Here is a 20923-nt window from a genome sequence, read left to right as displayed (position 1 = left end):
GGAATAAAAAAATAAATCTGATATGAAAACGGTGAAACTGTTTAGATTCATGTTATCCTGTATTTTGACTAGTATTAAAAATGTGTTCAGCCACAACGCTGCTGAATTTTGTTTTGTTCCGTCTCCCTAAATGAAACCAGGATTCACAGCCAAGAGCCTTAATGCCCAGCAGACCTGACCCTGTTGGTGTAATTCATGCGGGAACTTATTTTGAGTCCCGTTAGCTGAGCAGGACTGCAGGTAAGGTTGTGGATAAACACTAAGGGTTTATGCCTTGACTAGGAGGGCATTGTGGGCCATATTAGTATATTGGCTGGAGTAACTGGGGCCTTAAGTGCCACATTCTCTATATTCACTGGGTTGAGTGACTTGACCTTTATTGAACTTGTTTTGCAACAGGTGCATCTCTTTTTTTAAAAAAAAGGTAAAGCTAGGTCTAGTGTGCAAAATTTTTTTTACACTGCAAAAAGGGAACTAAAAGTAAGTAAAAATTTCTTGAAATTAGTATATTTTTCCTTGGTTTGAGCAAGTATTAGGGCTGGACGATATAGAAAAAAAATTATCGATAAAAAAAATGCATATTGATCGATATCGATAATTATTGAAAATATTTAAAACCATATTTTATGTGCAGCTCTGCCTGGAAATTTGATGATATTGCTAAATGATTTAATTTTAATAAAGAACACAAACACAGAATTCCAATTAAATCTTTATTTAACCAACTTTTATTAACCATAACAGAATTTCTTTAAAGAAAAATAACTTAAGAGACCTGAGTTATGTTATTAAATAATCACAAAGAACAAACTAAAGTGACCAGTAAAATGACCAAAATAAATATACCAATACCATTTTATCACAAAGAATGGAGCCCAGTTTAGCTGCTATACCTGCTTTGTTTTGGAAGAAGCTCCGTAAGATTTCTCCGAAGACGACGCAGAGCCGCGTGGGGCTAAAACGGCTTACGTGATGAAACAAGTTTGTTGCGTTACCAGACTTTGTTTTTACCGGTTCCTTGCAAGTTTTCAAATCACTGCGATTTATTTCTGTCAGACTGTCGAACTAGTAAAACCCCGTTTTGGGACCGTTTCCTCAGCCGCTACTTGCTGCGACATATTCACGTGCTCTGTGTTGTGGTTTGAGAGGGCGACGCTTTGTGACGGCGTGCCTGGGTCCGAGATTACGATTGGTCGAGAGGAAGTAATATGATGGGCCGAAAGGAAGGAACGAAAACTCTCTATCGAAGTTTTATCGACCCTGTTTTTTTCCTATCGCGCCACACGTCTATTAATCGATCTATATTGTTATTGAATTATCGTCCAGCCCTAGCAGGTATATAAGACTATTTGCCAATGGAATAAGATTTATGCACTTAAAATAAGAACAATTCATCTCCATCATCTTATTTCAAGTGCAGGGTATCTAATTATCTTATTTTAGGGGTAAAATATACTCATCCCACTGGCAAATAGTCTTATTTACCTGCTCAAATCAAGGAAAAATATACTAATTCTAAGAACATTTTATTTACTTTTAGCTCCTTTTTTGCAGTGTAAAAGCTTATAGGTGTGTATGCTGGTGAGGATTCTCAGTCATCCAGGTAATGGACATTCCAAAAAAGTACTTCATTCCAAAAAAGACTTTTCTCGAAGTTTGAAGACGAACAATGACTTTAACGACTCCCCATTACTAAGAGGTGGACCTCTGTTGGGCAGCACTATAAAGCTTGCAACTCCACGCTACCACAGACATTTTGATTGAGAAAGCTTTCTGTATGGGAAGCGAAACGTCTTCAAACTTCGGGAAAAAGTTCAGTTTTTTTCTTTTTTGGAATATAGGTGTTTAGATGACTAAAAAGCCTCAGTTTTGCCATTTGCTCTCCAACCACCTCTGTCCTGCAGCACATTATGCTCCAGCCTACTGACCATGTGCACCACCTCCGGGTAGATGGGCTCCGTGATGACGTTCCTGTTGTGGGTGATGTACTCGACCATCTCGCTCAGGGCGGCCCGCTTCACCTCCTTCCATTTCAGGTCACTCAGGGGGTCGGAAAGGAAGTCGAAGAGAACGCAGCACTGCCGCAGCTTCTGGATGAAGAGCTTCTCCTGCTCTGCAGGGGCCACATCTAGACGACAGGAGAGAGGAAACGGTGAGGCCAGGCGAGAGAGCTGATTAACTCTCTCTCTCTTCTCAGACCCTGATCTCCATGCCTTTATTTTCTTTTTTAAACACTCACAGGCCTCTGAACACGAGGCAGATGACAGCAGGAGGAAACGTCCTCTCAAGCTAAATTCCTACCTGGTTGCAGTAATAACACACCGACACACCATGATTATCCAGTCAGGTGACAACTTTGATGTCTCCCTTTACTCCAGGCCTCTCTGATCACACGCTAGTCCGCTCCTTAAATGATGCCACAGCCTGATAAAACAGACTGGGAACCAAGAAATACGGCCAAATATATACAGACACATCCAATTAACTAGAATATTTAAAATGTTATTTCGGTAACTCGATTCACTAAGTGAGATATAGATTAATAACACACAAGCCTTTATTTCTGTTAGTTAAGATGGTTTCACGCTTACAGCTGAAAACAGAATATTACATCAGACCAATAAAGATTTTAATAGAGAAATGTTGGTTTAATGAAACGTATGTTTAATACCTGCTTAATAGCTGTTTATTCTTTCCTCCCAAAAAGTACTTTTAATCTGAAAAACGAGCCTCATGTCGACCATATTCTAATTTATTGAGTATGACTGTAAATAAATAACCGCTAATGGCTTTACTATAAAATAGAAAAACAACTTTTTAAAAATGAACAACAACAAAAACATGTTGCTGTATTAAAACTGCATTAATACTGCAGAGCTCAACCAACTAGAATAACATGACAACTAAAAATCAGATGGTCAAAGAAGCCTATCATTATAATCTAACAATTTATTGTGCCACCTTTATTAAATACTGACGGAATAAACAAAAACATTGTGCTTTTTTCCCCACATTATCCAACTTTAACATATTTATGGATCTATGCCGCTACAGTTAGCTGTACAGTTAGCATAGGCGCTAATGTTCCTATCTTTTACCAGCTGGGTTTATAGATATTACACATCACAGCGATAAAGTATGAATTACTTAACATATATGGATCATTGTAGCTTTAACAACCTAAATAACGAGGATTATAATGCACTGTTTGGGATAGCTGCTTGTTTTTGCACTCACTGCTTCCAGATAACACGGAGCTTTAAATGGTGCATAAACCACAGGGTTGCCTGTGTGATTACTGTAGAATAAAATTTAGATGAACACTGCAAAGATGGAACTAAAAATAAGAAAATTTTTCTTAAAATAAGTGTATTTGTTGTTGATTTGAGTAGGTAAATAAGACTATTTGCCAATGGAATAAGATTTTTTCACTTAATATAGGAACAACTCGTCTCCATCATCTTATTTCAAGTGCAAGATGTCTAATTATCTTATTTTAGGGATCAAAAAACTCATTCCATTGGCAGATAATCTTATTTACCTGCCCAAATCAAGGATAAATACACTAACTTTAAGAACATTTTACATATTTTAAGTTCCGTTTTTGCAGTGAACAGAAAGCTCTGGAGTCCGTCTGTGCAACAAGCTCCCATTTGGTTGGTAACGACATGCATAGCTTCAGTAAAATGACCCAAATCTGGTTAACATCTATGCTTTCCTTAGCCTCACAGCTGTAGATCTGATGAAGACAGAGCTGCTGGGTTCATACTAAAAAATACAAAAAAAAAAAAAAATACTAAAAAAGACCAATAAGCATTTTTTTTATTTGTTTTTGCCAATATCCAGAACAATAGTTAACTTTGTGTCATTTTCTTTCATATTTACATGGTTCCGATGGCTAATTAAGGGCTTCTGAGTTAAATTGAAGCACAACTTATTGGTGCGTTTTAAAGCAAAGCTTCAAACAATCTGTTTCCTTGTGTAACATCACGTAAAAAAACAAAAGACATGAGCTAGGATGTCAGGCAGAGAACTGTGGGGGTGTTTAGCAGCATGAGGGACTGGTGCCCTTCACAACATCTATGGTATCATGAGGAAACGACATCTAAACTAAAGGTTTAGACAGATGGGTCTTGAAACGGACAATGATCCTAATCCTCCTGTTAAATCAGTCAAAAAGTGGCCTGAGGGCAACAAAGGGAGCATCACAAAGGCCTGAGCAGGCAGCCAGCATACCTGGCCCGGTTGCACCGGTTCTGTCAGGAAGAACAAACCAAAGATTACGCCAAACTATTGTGGGAAGCTCGCTGAGGGATACCCCCCCCCCCTCCCATGAGATAACAGGCATAATTAGGCTGGAGCTCTACGTTTCCAATGAAAGACGCTGCATTTGGAAACGTTGACGTCTCCTAGTTCAGCCACATTCTTAAGAATATAAAAGAGACGTTGGACTGATTTGTCATCATAGACACGCCTATCACTACAATGGCAAGTAGTCAAACTTCGTATAATTATTAAAAAATATTTGTAAAACTCTTCTCTACAAGGAGGCCAGTGGGAGAAAAAACATATGTCTTATAGGCCTTATCCAGATCGTATGTTTGTTAAAGGGTAAGCCGGGCGTACACGGTACGAGTTTTTGTCCTTTTTGGGTTGATTGTTCAGCCGTAAGAGAATTTTCTGGATTGGACCGAGGTTCAGCTGCATGGTGCGTCCTGCGTCGTATCGTTAGAGCTGGGCGATAAATCGATTTAATCGATTAACTCTAATTTACAATTCTTTAAGATTTAATTTTTGGAAAATCTGGATTTTATTTTGCCAATACACTCATTGGGTTTCCATGAAGAGAACAGCATGTGATGCTGAATATATGTTTAGGCAAATGTATTGTCAAAATATTGTTAAGTGGAAACTTTTTTTACCATAATACGAGGTACTTCATTTACTTATTTACTTTTTTTTTTTTTACTTAGTTTAAAGTTTACAAGTGCAGTGAAGCCTGTTCTTAGCTCAATGTGTAATACCACTAGCAGCAAATGTTTTGTTATATTATTATTGTTTATAATGGCACGGCTGCCATCTTGTTTTACATGTTTCACAGCTTGTTTTTAGTTGCACTTTGAATTCAGGTCAACTCCCTGATGAAATGCTTGACATAAAAAGCAAGGTTTTAAAATCAGTCCTTTAATTTGTTTTTATTAAACAAAAAGGACGAAAAAAAAAAAAAAAAAAAAATCGATTTATTGGATTTGGTATGATAAAATCTGAGATTTATTTTTTAATCCATATCACCCAGCCCTACGTATCGTATCCATGGGACAGCTAACGATTAGCTTCTCACCACCACCTCCTGATCAGGAATCGGACAGTCGGATGAAAATTAAACATGTTTGACATTCAGTCGGCCCTCGTGAGGAGATGGTGAGCGCCTCCTGCTGGTGAAGCAGAGCTACGAGACGATTTCCCCCAAATTCACGCACTGAGCATGTGCAAACAAGGGAATTCTTCTTCTTCTTCTTCTCAGATGAAAACATAGAGGAGAGAAGCATGACGGCGGTACGTGTGACATGGAGTCAAACTACGGAGGAGAAACTCTTAGAATTACCAAGGCAGCACGTTTCGTTCTAGTGAGCCTCATATTTAACAGAGAGCATCCACACTTCTGTCTTTTTCTTCTTCTACTGTTTATATTGGGCTTTGGATAGATGAGTCCTAGTAGCAACCGTCTCTCTACAGCACTGAGTCTGACGTCTTAGACGTTCAGTCTGAGCAGCCAGGTCACATCAGAGCATCGGGCCGTACTTTAAGAACAGACATGGAGAGATGTGAACTTTTAAACTCTGCTGTTTCCTCGTACAGTCTGAGCTTCATCTGAGGACAATGACTGAAAATATCGTACAGTGTACGCCCGGCTTTAGAAAACATGCCTCCACCTCTACATCACAACCAGGGATGGGTACCGAAACCCAGAATCAAAACGGACCTGGGTCTTCTTAACGGTATTATTAAGGTCGCTTTTAATTTTTCAGGGAGACTCCAACCCAAACATTGTTCTGAGTCACACATGAGCAAAGCATCCACTAGATTACAAAGCGGTATTTAAATATATTATAATCTTTAATGGGTAATGGTAATTTTTTTCTCTTAAGACTGCTGCATTTAAATAGATCCTCTCTGTAACTGATTCACATGCAGCCTCTGTCATTTATTCACCTCATCCACTGTGGGAGCCTCTGCCATCTTTTGTTAAAATTTATAATATAAAAACATGTATAAATGTAGTTTGGATTCAGGTAAAATATTATTCAATACTTGACCTTTTATAGGGTCCTTTTTTTTATTTGAGTGTTTTAATCACTTTCTGTCTTGTCAGTGTTGAGATTCCTCTCCTAAAACATACTTTCTATTCAAGATAGTGTTTTAGCTTTTTGTTTATACAAAAGGTTATTCATATAGTGTTTTTGTTGCTCTATTTCTATAAAATATTTTGTACTTTTATTTTGTTTGCTTTGTTCCAAATGTTTAGAAAATAAACCAGTCAGTCAGCATTTGTAGTTTTGCCCTTTTGTTTGATTAAAAAATACAAGTATTGATAAAAATACCGGATCGATAAGGATTATCCTTTAGTGTAGCACTATCGATAAATCCTTAACGATACCAATCCCTAATCACAACCCAACCACTCGTACAGCCACTACAGAACCACATCAACTTTTAGCTGAAAACATTCCCAATTAGGCCTGCTGCCATAATCAAATCAATTAATTGCACGATAAATTTTAATCACATGATTAATTAAAATAAGCGGGATAATTTGCGTAGGCATGCTTTTATTTCCCCCCTTGTGTTTCCGTCTGCTCTCTCTGAGACGGCGGGATAGCAAAAGGTTTTCAGGACGCTGCATCGTTATTATGCCATTATATTAGTTGAAAAAGGTCTCCAAATGACGATGATGATTAATTTTGTGAAAAAATTATCGTTCAGCAAAATTTGTCATTGTGACAGGCCTATTCCCAATAATGCTTTTCCAACAGCGAATGAAAAAACTTCTTTTCTGTTCTGTTCTCTGAAGTGAGCCTCTAGCTGAAAAGCTGTTATTTCTGCACAGAACGTAGCAGAGATTTAGGTGACAGCCCTTTTAAAAATACTCACTGGCCTATTTGGCTTTAATAACTCCTCATATAGCCCCAGCAGGGGTTAGAAGGTCAAACTCGTGCAATAAAAAGGTTTCAGAACTGATCTTTATGTACTGAATCTTCTGCAAAATCCTTGATCCTTCTCACAGCCTGAACCATCAGAGACATAAGGTCTCTGCATTTTTTAAATAAATACTCTTTCCCCCCCCTACAAGAATGAATTGCTTGCAAAAACTAAGGCTTTTACTGAAAATACACACCATTTATTTTTCTGGCCTGCTTCACTTTTTAGACGTTCAACTAATTATGTGAAAAATAGAATTTAGTGGTCAACATAAACACACTATATTAAATACAAGTAAAATTATCTTTGTAGTTCTACTCTTACTATAAATATATATATTTTTTAAATATGCTGAGCAAATGTACCCTTACTGTTGTAATAAATATGCAAGTTTTATTTCCCACACTGCAAAAACGGAACTTAAAATAGGTAAAATGTTCTTAAAATGAGTGCATTTGTTCTTGATTTGAGCAGGTAATTTGCCAATGGAATAAGATTTTTGCACTTAAAATAGGAAAAAATCATCTCCATCTTATTTCAAGTGCAGGATGTCTAATTATCTTATATTAGGGGTCAAAATACTCATTCCATTGGTAAATAATCTTATTTACCTGCTCAAATCAAGGACAAATACACTAACTTTAAGAGCACTGTTTTTGCAGTGCAGTGTCATTAACATAAGGATGTTAATGATTGTGGTAAAAAGAATGGAGCTGCAGAACATTACACAACTTCAACGGACTCCTTGGATGGCGTGTTTAAGTCACTGCAGCGTCGCTCACTGGACACTTTATTGTGTAACGCGAGTGTTTTGAGATAAAAGAGAAGCAACAGTGGCTCAAATATTCAATTGTTACAACCGAGGTTTGCAGAAGTCTCTCTCTGAAAACCAGACAAGTGGAAGCAGATCGTCTCCAGCAGCAGCTACACAAGCATCGCCGGTGTAGGTACCAGATCGACTCGGGGGCCGGCGCCTTCTGATGACATCACTATACATGATTGGTTTAACGTTTGCACAATTACGCAAAACATCGTGAACTTACTAAAGTAATTATAGCGGGGTGTAGGTTTTATTCAAGAGCGGGATTGCGGTTTGTAAACGGACAATTTTACGAAGAAATTCTCCATGGTCCCTGCGCCCCCTGATGACGTCACATTATGGCAACGCCTCTCAAACAAACTACATAGAGCCCGCGGTCTGCATTTTTAACGAATCAATTTTATTTAGTTAATTTAGAGGTTTCTTTTTTCTCAAAAGCTTCAGGCTTAAAGATGAACATAGAAAATGTATAATAATCAACCCACTTTAATTGATAAAAATGAGGTAAAATATTTAGGTATAATGATTAGCAAGGATCACACTGGAAATTATAGGACAAATATTCAAGCCATTTTACAAAAATCAACAAATATTTGACAGTTGGCTCAATTTTTTTGAAGAATATTGTTAACAAAAACGGAAGGGATAGCCAGATTAATTTATCCAGCATATATCTTAAATATACCAAATACTACAATAAAAAAATAAAGTTATCACAATTTAATCTGGAATAATAAAAAACATGTGATCAGAAAGAACGTCATAGTTATACCAGTAGAAAAAGGAGGAATAAACGTTATTGATTTTAAAGTGATGAATGCCGTGATTAAATTAAAATGGCTGCAGGCTTTTATCAAAAATTAAAAGAGTTTATGGTTTAGTTTCCCTTCACAACTTTAAAATATAAAAAAACAATTTCTCTTAAGATGTAACTTTGATCCGGCAAAATTAACGATCAAATTGTCAGACTACCACAGAAGCATTCCAGAAAGATGTTAAAAGTTTTCATGCCTCGATTAAGTTACAGGAAAATAACCGTAAATTAACAAAATAAAATTGATTTGTAACAAATGGAGAGTTAAAGTTGCACCATTCCTGCTCTGCATGTCAACTATATATCTGACCTTTTAGGTGGAGTTTCTCCATCCATCACATCCACTTTTAGCAACCAAGACACTAAAGCTCACACAGACTGGTCGAAGCTTTGTTACAATGAAAAAGATTGACAGTGGAGGAGAAAGTACTCATACAATGTACTTAAGTAAAAGTACAAATACACAGACAAAAATTTACTCAAGTAAAAGTCAAAGTACCACATTATTATTTTACTTAAGTAAAAGTAAGAAAGTACAAGCTTTTAAAACTACTTAAGTATTTAAAGTAAAAGTACTTGCCAACCATAATACCTAACGGCTTATATAATGTCATTAAGTGTACCTATCGTATTTAGTTTTAATAAATCAGTAATGTACCATTTTAATGAGCAATGCTGCAGATAAAGCATATTTTTATTGTGTTTACCCCCTGTGACAGTTTAGATTTAGATATTTTATTCTATGCATCAGAATTCCAGGGATGAACTGCATCGCGTTTCCAACCAGAACGCGCGATGACGTAAAAAAACGCGCGCTCGCGTAAAATACGGGTTGGAACTGCGCGTTATTGTACGGACGATAATATGCCTAATCCGCTTGCCATACAGGCGACAACTCCTCGCCGCTTCGCCTAAGCAAATTCCTGCGGGAAACACTGCCATATTCTAATTTATTGAATATGATTGTAACTGTTACATGGAGATTATTTTAATGGCGCTAACATTTATTTAATAACCAGGACGTGAAGGAGTTTAGCGTCAACTTATATGTAACATTCATGGCGGGAGACGTGATCACGACTGCAGTAATCACTGTTACTTGCAAGTTCATGCTATCTTATAACAATATACAGTAATTGTATTTATTTATTGCAGTCGAGTTCAACAAAAAGCTTGCAAAGATTATATAAAACTTCACTAACATAAATTTATTTAACATCGATAGCGTTTAGCAACTTAACTTACCTCAATATGATTTTTCAAATTTGATGGTGAATTTTTGAAAGATAGAATTTCATGCTTTCGGGGAAGGCAAAGGCGGCTTTGGAATCTCCAGGAAGCGTTTTTTGACCCAGTTATTTGAAAGAAATCTTTTAAATAAGGCCATGGGTGGGGCAGGTCTTCTGGAGGATGACTATCCTTGGACTCCATTCTGGGAGTTAATGATTCTGCAGGTCCTGCATACTGTGCTGCTCTTCTTGAGGGAGGGCCTAATGGTTATTTCCCGCTTTGGATTGATTCAGCGGACTGATTCTGCTCTCGCCATTGGATACTTTCAAACTAACGAACAAATCAAAAAACCGAAATGCGTCTTGGATGTAACGAGTAACGAAACGCTGTATAGAAATGTAGTGAAGTAGAAAGTACAGATACTTACTGTTAAATGTAGTGGAGTAAAAGTAGAAAGTATCCATTATTAAATCTACTTAAGTAAAGTACAGATACACGGAAATTGTACTTAAGTACAGTAACGAAGTACTTGTACTTCGTTACTTCCCACCACTGAAGATTGATGAATTGTTGCTTTATCGCAATCAATTTCGTCATTGCCGTCTTCCAAAACTGCATTTTTTTTCCTAATCTCATGCAGGCTGGGTATAGGCTAGAGAATTCCTTCCCCAGATTGATTCCTCTATTGACTGCACTGTCGCCCGTTAGCAGATTGCACACAAGGGCTGCGATAGCCAAATTAGACGACGCAAACACATCACGATTCATGAACTGAACCCCAGGAGGAAAGAGCATCAAATAACCAACTGATGTCCCGGCTTTTTTTTTTTTTTTTATCCAATCAGCTGCAGATTACCAGAAAATTGCATTTACAAGCAAGAGAAAAAAGGCCAAACATTGTTCCGCTCTGGGAGCTCTGCAACAGAAAGGCTGGCTTGCACAGTGCGGCCGGTGTGAAGCCGGCGGTAGGAGGAGATAAGAGGCAGCCGAACGAGCACACTCGTCTCTGGCCTCGTTATGCGAGTGTGGGTTTAGTGTCAGAGCCTCAGGAAGAAAAAAGGACCGACGCACACACAGACCTGCTGTACAGCATTTCTACAAGCTAGCAGATTGTAGGTAAGCAGAGAAGCCTCCTATTCAGACATGATGGTGGATTTGGCTCACACCACTTCTGCAGAGTCAGTCTTGGGTCGGCCAATTTATCCTGATGACAGTGAGAGAAAGCTACAGCAGGATGCATAAAGAAGATCCCCCATCGCTCGCATTCATTTCCACTGTTATCATCCAGTGAAAAGCAGCCGAGAACGTTTTTCCACAACGGATTAGGGCTGAACGATTTTGGAAAAGAATCTAATTGCGATTTTTTTTTCTTAATATTGCGATTTAATGTAAATTTTTTTTCCAGTTTAATTTATCATGTCTTTTTAAACATATACAAACAACAAATCATTTTGTTTCCTCGCTGTGCAGAATAGTTGCTAAAATACCCACAGCATCTAAACTCAGAGCAGAAATGACTGCGTTCTGCCTACAATATATTTCAACCAAAATTGCAATTTTGACTTTTCTCTACATTAACCACAAGCAACAAAAAATGGCGTCTAAATAAAGACGTCAAACAAGGACTATTTAATTAAAACAAGGACTATTTAAAACAAGAACTTTTAATTTTTCTATTAATCAGAATATTATTTTAGAGAACAGCTTTTAGTTGATTTGGACATCAATCCTTGTTGAACATAAAGTGCAACCAACAAACAAGTCTATGTATTAAACTGATTGACCTGTACTTAATGCTATGTATGATTATATAAACTCTAAAACAAGTAATAAAATAAGATTATCTCACTGCTGTAACTGTCTTCCCTTCCATGTGGAAGCAAACCCACTTTACACATTTTACCAACACCTAATGGACGTTTCTAATTCCCTAATTGTTACATAGCCAAAAATTGCAGACTCTGCGATTTGGAAATTGTTTTTTTTTTTTAAATCGCGATTATATTGAAAATGCGATTAATTGTTCAGCCCTATAACGGATTACCTCAGCTAGAATGCTTTTAGTGTAGGGTCAGAGACGCCACACGCAGCGCCCCGTAACGTGTGCGCGCTGCAGAGACTCAAGGATGGACAGGAATGTGGCGTCACGCCTCGCTCCTCTGGCCGTGTCAGGACTTAAGTTGCTCCTGTTACATAAGCCCGTCTCCTCCTGTTAGAAACTTTCTGTACGCTCAGAAAAAAAAAAAACCCGGTGGGTTGTTGTGCAACAGATAAAGAGCCTGTGTTCTGATCCCAAAATTGATGTTTGCCTCAATGTGACTTCTATTAATGTAATTCGTACAAGCCTCAGGTGGGAAACGACGGTCATGCACAGACGCTTTTCTGTCCCTCTCAGGACGAGGGCAGGACAGAGGGAGGCTTGTGTGAATCATCTTTGTTCAAAAACAAAGATAATAAATAAGTGGAGTCACACTGGGAGCGCTCTTTGGTTTTCCTCTTTAAAATGGGTCAGGAGAACAGCTGACGGTCTGGCGCTGGGACCGGTTTGACAACCTGCTTTTTCATCAGTATGTTCCCCGATCAATGCCAACATTGACTGACTATTTATAGCCACGCAGAAAGACAGTGTCACAGATTTGAATGGCTGTGTGCGACCAAGCTGGCTGCACGTTTAGCTGAAACAGAGTCTCACACGCACTGGAAGCAGGATTTAAATAAGACGGCACTTAGTGGAAATAATGAAATAATTACACCAAACGCAGTTAAAGAACCAGGGGTCCAGTTTCATCTGAGAGGATCTAGAGGCTAAAGTAAAGCTTGGAAATGGCTTAAAAAACAAAGTTATTGGCAATTAAAAAAAAATAAAATTAAAAAAAGGTTGTAATTGAAAAATAAACAAATAATTGCAGGTATTCAGACGGTAACCTTTAGGTCAATAAATAAGGAAGAAAGTCTGTAAAAAAAAATTTAAAATTTTATTCTTACACTTTCTCAGTGTCACAGAGAGTTAATAAATCAAATAAGATTTTTTTTTGTCCTTTCAGATTTTGTGATATTGTGAAGAAACTCTGGAAATAATAATGCATCATTACTACCTAAGGCACACGTTGGCAACTCCTGCTAGTTATTGGGAGAGGGAGCAATAAAAAAATATGTCTTATGACTCTTTAAAAAAAAAGCTCCAGTGAGTGATACAATTATAAATTGTTGGGCGTTTTGAAACATCCTAATAGTAAATCTGAAAGAATTTCATACACTGATCAGACGTACAGTTTTGACCAATTCTGTGTTTATTTTCTAATGTTTGTAACTTTTTTTTTTAAACTTCAATAAAACCTGAGATGTGCAGAAACTGTTAGCTCCTCTAAACCAGGACTGAAAACGGTGTTTGCTGCAGCTTTCAAAGCATCTCACCAACAAACTTTCCCAACAACCATGAATGACTGAAGAAGGGCCGGGCCATGTGGATAAAAACAATATCCTGATATTTTTAGGCTGAACGCTGATATACAATATTTATCTCAATGTTGTTCTTTCCACAAATTATAAAAAAAGGCATCAGAGCTTTATCCCAAATGGCACAGGCACTTTTTTTAAAACAAACAGCTGTAGATAAATATGAGGAACAACTCACTGCAGGGTTTCCCCCAGGCTAATGAGAAAACCTCCCGCTGTAAATAAAATAACACGCTAGCTGTTATTATAGCTACCGCCAGGATTACCCCGTTCTCTGTTACTGAAATACATAAAAGTATAATTCTAACGCAAGATGGACCATCTCGATATTAACGATATAGTCTTTTTTTTTTAAATAATCTCCATAAACTGCCCAGCCCTACACTGAAGCATGAGATTAAATTTGCAGTCTAGGATTAGCTTTCTTTATCCAACTTTTTACTTGCATACTGGGCTCTATTTTTAAGCTAATTTTAAAAAGATGTGTGTGATTTTAACATCTTTCCTCTGATTTCCTGACTTCTAGGCGGTCAGATCAGATCTGGAAAGCCACGTAGTATGCTTATAAAAAAAAAAAAAAAAAAACGTCTGATCATGGTAAAATAAGGTTATATACACCTAGCTTTCATCTAGATAGTGTTTTTATGTTTTTTATGGTCCTTTTGAGCTGAAAAACAATTAGCTCTCAGGTTCGATTAACAAATATAAACAGACGTGGTGCTATCTAGCGACAGTATCGCAGAACTGTCATAATGCTGGTTTGCTTAATTAATAAATCAAAATTAAATAATACCAGACTGAGCCTGACCCTCTGCAACGCATCGCAATAAAGCAGCAGCTCAGCGTGATCAAAGACCAACGTTATTAATTAAATAAACCGATCTACAGCAACTTTAAGAGCCTCATATCAGAACATTTACTCATGTCAGTCACCTCTTCAGTCACATCATTTCCATCTTGGAATCATTTTTATTTATTGGATATGCTAATAGCCGTTAGCCACTTCCTTGTTTTAACCCCTGCTGCGCATTTGCAGCATGTTCTGCCGTTAAAATTGTAAATAAACACGAAAGGCTTTATTTACTGACAAATTGAGTAAAAGCAAAGCATAAAACACCAAAAAAAAAAAAAAAACTAATATACCAGCAGGATGTGATAATCTTTCATAAAAACTTTGTATGTAACCAGAGTGAGCTACTGACGTATAAAAAATATAAAAATAATAAAATAACGTGGCTGTGCACCTTTAAATAGAGGTGTGAAGGGCAGTTTTTTTTTGGATATAACTGTTTAGAGATAATTTGGGAAACTTCTCTGCACTAGTTCTGCAGCATGAAAGCAAGCCCAGCAGAAACACAGTGAAAGACCATTAACTGGCTTCACAAGGCATTAAACTAAAAAAAGTTACACTGATTTACGTCAATTTAAATAAATCGAAAAGTTATTCAAAAAGGGAAATCTTCTAAAGACAAACCTATTGAAGGAACAGCTTTTAATAAACTTCTTTTTGAGACAAAGATGGTACAGCAGATGTTACAATTTGGGGTAAATATGGATCTGTGGGTAACGCGACTCCTTCAGGGTAGAGTTACACCGATCAGATTTCCTCTGATCAATGCGGATTTTCTGTTTTCTGACATCTGACCTGCACCACAGCAGGACTGCAACACAAAAGAGAAATAAATCCAAATAGTGATAGTAGTTTTAACCAAAAAGAAAGAATAAAATGTCTCCTATTCAAATGTCTGTAACTATTATGTGATTTTTTTTAGACCTCAAAGAACAAGGATCAAAGACATTGACTTTACGAGCTACGCAACTAAAGACATCTCCATATTCCTGCAGCAATCAAGCGTATTACAGGTTAAAACGGTTTAACTCTTCATATGTTCTGTCAGTTTAAGTACATAAAAAGTTTTTCTAGACAACAAACAAACGTGACCTCCCATCTGAAGAAAAATGTAGACTGAATTTATCTGAGATGTTGGAGAAACGTCTGAAGGTCTAATGATGGTGACAGCCCATTTAATGAGGAGTTATTCACATGTAAAGCGGATAACTGAGGATTTTAAAACCAGATGTGAATGTTAGGCCTGTCACCATCAGACAGGATGAGCGTTAAATAAATGCGTTTAACGAGTGCGAGTTTTCGGTTTTGTTTTTTTCCAGATTTGATTTGGCTGATTATCAGCTAGAGCTGATCAAGAGAACATTAACTGAACGATTGGGGCAAAATTATCTCTACACATTTTTTTTACACCTGAATTCCCTAAGACTGTTGCTGTTGAGAAAATAAAAGCAAAACTAAAGTTTGTTCAGGAATTTTGTGTCAAAAAGAATTTAGCAGAACTACTCAATGAGCTACAGAGATCAGAGCGACAGATTACACCTCCGATCTGAGATTGGCGAGCAGAATACCAACGCAGACTGAAAAGAAAAATCATATTTATTCACTACATAGAAACTAATTTATTCTGTAAACGCATCAAACGGCACTCACTTTTATGCCGATGAAATAAAATTAAGAACTTGCAGTTTTCTTAATTACCAGAACTACGTCCGACCAGAAACCTGCTGTGTGGGAGTTCCCTTTGATGCGTTACAGTCTTAAGCTGCTGTCCACGTGGAACATGTTGCTAAACAAGAAGAAATAAACTTCTGGAACATTGTGTATCTTTTAATGGATAAGCGAGTTGCCTTTGTGTTCCCGCTCTGTTTTGTGATCCATGGCGTGAAATCCACAGTTTTCTGCTGCGTCACAGGGGTGGGAACCTGAACCCGGCGTGAAAACAGCAACGTCATCGCGGACCGACAAGCTTCATTGGTCCTCTTAACGGTATATTTAAGGTCGCATTGATTTTTTTCAGGGAGACTCAAAACGAAACACTGTTTCACTTATTTCATTCTTTATTTCAAAAGAATGAAATAAGACAGCAATATTTAATCGTTTAATAATATAAAGTGAGCCTCTTGTGGCTCTGACGTTGCGGATAAAAACTGTGATCCCAGCTCAATACAGCTGAAGCTAAACACGAAACACCTTCATTTTTAAATCCTTGTTACAGTAAAACTGTAAAAAGGTAATAAACATAAAATAAAACTGGTCAAAGTGACCAATCAGTTATGGTTTCTTCACCAGTGAATATAATCATAAGAAGTGTATTTAATGTTCTGTCTTTAGTACAGGGGCCAGGACCAGTTCTACAGGGGCACTGGCCCCCGTTGGTCCCTGTCTAGAACCGCCCCTGCTCGCCGTGCTGAAGTCAGGCTATACCGACTCGTCTGTTTGAAAATGAGTCACATGATTACAAAGCGGGATGTAAATATATTATAAATAATCTTTAATGGGTAATGGTAACTTTTTTTCTTTTTAAGACTGCTGCACTTAAATAGATCCTCTGTAACTGATTCACACGCAGCCTCTGTCATTTATTCACCTCATCCACTGTGGGGGCCTCCGCCATCTTTTGTTAAAATTTATAATATAAAAACATAAACGTAGTTTGAATTCAGGTAAAATATTATTCAATACTTCTTATTTTATATTATATTTTTGTTTTTAACACATTTAGAGTGCTTTTAATAATTTTCTGTCATGTCAGTGTTGATATTCCTCTCTCCTACAACATACTTTTTTATCCAAGATAATGTTTTAGCCTTTTGTTTATATATAAAGTGATTTATATAATGTTTTTATTGCTCTATTTCTATAAAAGGATATTTATTTTGTGCTTTTATTATGTTTGCCTTCGTTCCAAATGTTTTAAAAATAAACCAGCCAGTGATTATTTGTTTTACGTATTTTTTAGTATGGTACTGATAAAATACCGGATTGATAAGGGGTATAGTAGTATTGATAAATCCTTGTTATATATACAGTCTGGGCCTCCCTACTGAAGCTGCTACCCCCGTGACTTGACCCGATGGATGGATATATACGTAGATGAATATACCCATTTGACGTGAAATGTCAATTATCTACAAAATCCCTGCTGTGGTCAGTATAATTAGCCAAATTAATGAAGTAGTAAGAAGCACAACCTTTGCTTTTAGGTTGAAGGTTCCCGAATCACAAGGGGAGCGAAGCATCTGGATAACACAGAGCGAGATTATGAAGTATTATTGGGTCATCGCTGCGATATTTGAGTCACGGTCGCACCGTCTCTGTAGCAATGACGCACATACGCCACATACGTGGTGCGACGTGAGGTTTGGCACTAAATGGCTCGTCCACACTGCAAAAATAGAACTAAAAATAAGTAAAATTTTCTTGAAATTTGTGTATTTGTCCTTGATTTAGGCAGGTAAATAAGATGATTTGCCAATAGAATGAGATTTTTGCACTTAAAATAGGAACAACTCATCTCCATAGTCTTATTTAGAGGGCAGAATATCTAAATATCTTATTTTGGTGGTCGAAATACTCATTCCATTGGCAGATAATCTTATTTACCTGCTCAAATCAAGGACAAATACACTAATTTTAAGAAAATTTGGCTTATTTTTAGTTCTGTTTTTGCAGTGCAGTGGTGAACCAACTGTGCATGTTTCAGTCACAAGCGTGTTGTAAGGTGATGCAGGAGTGATGCTTTCTCGTGGCATCCCGTCTTCCTACCACACGGAGACAAATATGAAATAATGTGAACGGAGCGTGAGGAAAACATCAGAATCGGCCTATAGTCAGAGTAGGTATCGTCCAGAAATAAATAATCGGTGCATCTCTAGTCAAAATAGTTTGAGCTGCATTGACACAGTTCTGCCGCTTATAAGTATAAATGAATTAAAATAAAAAGCAAACACAGCACAGGCTGGGGCACGTGAAATCAGACCGGGTCGGGACACAAAACATCAGGGAGCCACACCAACGGAGTGACGCACGGAGAGTCTGGATGTTCCCTAACAAGGGTCACCATTCAAGGCAGCCGCCTCCACGGTTGAATGGACTGAAATCAATAATTGCCTCCTGGATCCATCCAACACTGGGCTGCAGCGGGGAACAAAACTGGGCCTTTCAGATGGGAGCGAGAATAACGTGCACACATCTAAAAAATAAAATAAAATAGACAGATGCCATCAGCTGCACTCTCTGCTACTACACAAAAAAAAATCATGTCAGAAAATCATGTCAGACCCCACTCATATTCTTTATTCAGAATATCAGTTCCTTCCATCAGGTAGACGTCTTAGAGTCCCTGCCTGTAGATTAAACCGCTATAAGAACTCATTTGTTCCGCTTTCCACTAAAGCAACAAATAGCATTAAGCAGTAAATTGTGGAATAGGCAACAGTATTCAACATTTAAACTGACATGCTCTTTTATTTTTATTTATTTATTTTATTTTTTTTCAGTATCTCTTAAAACAGATTTTTTTTAAAGAACGGTTTTTATACATGTTTATTTATTTATTATCATCATTATTATTTTTTTCTCTTCTTTCAAATTTTTATTGTGAATATAACGTAACATGCTCCTTTATGTATCTATTTATTGTCTTATAATGGAATTTTTATAGTAGTGTTATGTGTGAATGCAGTGTGACACATAGTTTGGACTATGTAGCAGCCAGAGTCTGTAACCCAAATCAAATTTCCCTTTGGGACAATAAAGTTAATCTATCTATCTATCTATCTACAGGAAGGTTAACGAAGCTTTTTTTTTTTTTTGTTTAGTTTGCAGACAACATGCAGCTCTGTAAGGCGTCAGGAGGCCAAGGAGAGGAGAGAAGCGGCTGTCCTCAGCCTACACACTGTGACCAATTTGTGCCCAGATTAACTGGAGTGTGACATGAAGGCTGGGGCTGAGGAAAGGCTGCACACTGAGGAGGCTACATCTGGACTCCTACTTCCTTGTTTCCTCTGACAACAAAACCAATAACTGCACAATCATCATGATAATAATAATAATGAAAAACACACAGCAAACAAACAAAAAACACATTAAAAAGTGAGCAGGAGAGACCCTTCCCTTGGCTGTGACCTCACTTCCTTTGACATCACTCGCTTGGCAGGGGGGATGGGCAGAGAGCAGCTAGCTAGTAAACCTGATTTTCCCCCTTTTCTTAAAAATCAAATTAAAAAGAAAACACAGCTTTGCACAAACGGTTCACTTCAGACACACCAGCCTCGCTCTCCGAAACCGAGGAGCGGCGACTCCCTTCCCACCACAGCGGGAGCGCAGACCCAGCGCCAGCGGCTTCCAGCGGAGCAGGAGCAAGCGAACACACGGCTCCCCGGGACAATACGGCAGGCTTTCGGTTCTCCCCACGTACCTCTGAAGTGCATAAGGGCCACCGGCTGGAAAGGCCCGTTGGAACTGGGTGCATCCACGACCATCCTGTCTCCGGGTTTATTGCATGTCAACATCTAAAGCCCCAACCAGGAAGGCGATCCGCTCAGGGCGAGAGGCCGGCCTCCATTTTAGCACAAAAGCAGATCAGAAAATGAAGCTCCGCTGCTGCTGGAGGGAACTGGCTCGTCAGTGACGTCAGCAGCAGAGGTTGCGAGCCGATTGGCTGAGCTCGTTCGGCTCTGGAGCAATAGGGGCGCAGCCTACTGTGGGTGAAGGGCCGTGATTGGTGGAGGGACATGACAAGGGGGCGGAGCTATGGCGCTTCCATTTTTCTTTTTTTTTTTCTTTTTTCTTTTTTTTTGCTCCAGTTCCTTTTTCCCCCAATCACTCCTCTCTAGTGGCGCTTTGTAAGGAAGGCCCTGCCGCAGATCCTAGATCAGATTGGCTTAAATCTTTTCCTCTGTGTTGCCATTAGCTGGGGTTTCAGCATAATCTGATGTAGGATAAGCAGCTGGATGGAACTTGCTGAGAGTGCTTAGAGAAGCTGGATTTTCAAAGTCTTTTTATTGTCATCTTTTTTTATGAATAGAAGGTGGGAAAGAGGTTTCAGAAGGTGATTCAAAGTACTGATTTAATGATGAGAAGATTATACAATACTATCAGTTTCTGGCAAGAATAATACAAAATCATATATATAAAAAAGTTTTGCTTGAAAGAACAAGCAGCTCTGGCGAAACGTTCACACCGACTCGTATCATATGCATGAGATGAACACAATATTTCATCATAGTGTTTAGTTTTCATTGCAACTTTTTATACATTCCAAGGAAATGTATCATCTGCATTTAACGAGTTCATTGGGAAGCAGTACACTGCAAAAACTGACCAAAAAATAAGTAAAATGTTCTTAAAATGAGTGTTCTCGTCCTAGATTTGAGCAGGTAAATAAGATTATCTGCCAATAGAATAAGTATTTTAACCCCTAAAATAAGATAATTAGACATCCTGCACTTGAAGTAAGATGACGGAGATGGATTGTTCCCATTTTAAGTGCAAAAATCTTATTCCATTGGCAGATAATCTTATTTACCCGCTCAAATCAAGGACAGATACT

At 37.9% G+C, this 20923-nt stretch overlaps 1 protein-coding gene across 3 annotated transcripts in view; it reads right to left on the bottom strand.

Moving 5' to 3' along the window:
- The window catches only part of ppp2r5ca (protein phosphatase 2, regulatory subunit B', gamma a), a 36290-nt gene extending 16278 nt beyond the window's left edge, over positions 1–20012 (bottom strand). The window contains exons 1-2 of one of the 3 annotated variants that reach the window (XM_036150504.1): positions 19790–20012; positions 1929–2128 (exon numbers count right to left, since the gene is read on the bottom strand). In XM_036150504.1, the coding sequence (XP_036006397.1) occupies positions 1929–2128; positions 19790–19883 (294 nt within the window). In that variant the 5' untranslated portion in view covers positions 19884–20012. The remainder of the gene's footprint in view (positions 1–1928; positions 2129–19789) is intronic. The other 2 variants (XM_036150502.1, XM_036150501.1) reach the window with 2 other exon arrangements.
- Positions 20013–20923: the final 911 nt, after the last annotated feature.

The sequence above is a fragment of the Fundulus heteroclitus genome, chromosome 19, assembly GCF_011125445.2.
Source record: "Fundulus heteroclitus isolate FHET01 chromosome 19, MU-UCD_Fhet_4.1, whole genome shotgun sequence".
In the NCBI taxonomy this organism is placed as follows: Eukaryota; Metazoa; Chordata; class Actinopteri; order Cyprinodontiformes; family Fundulidae; genus Fundulus; species Fundulus heteroclitus.
The sequence above is the reverse complement of the archived record's forward strand: the minus strand, read 5'-3'. Positions and strand labels throughout refer to the sequence as shown.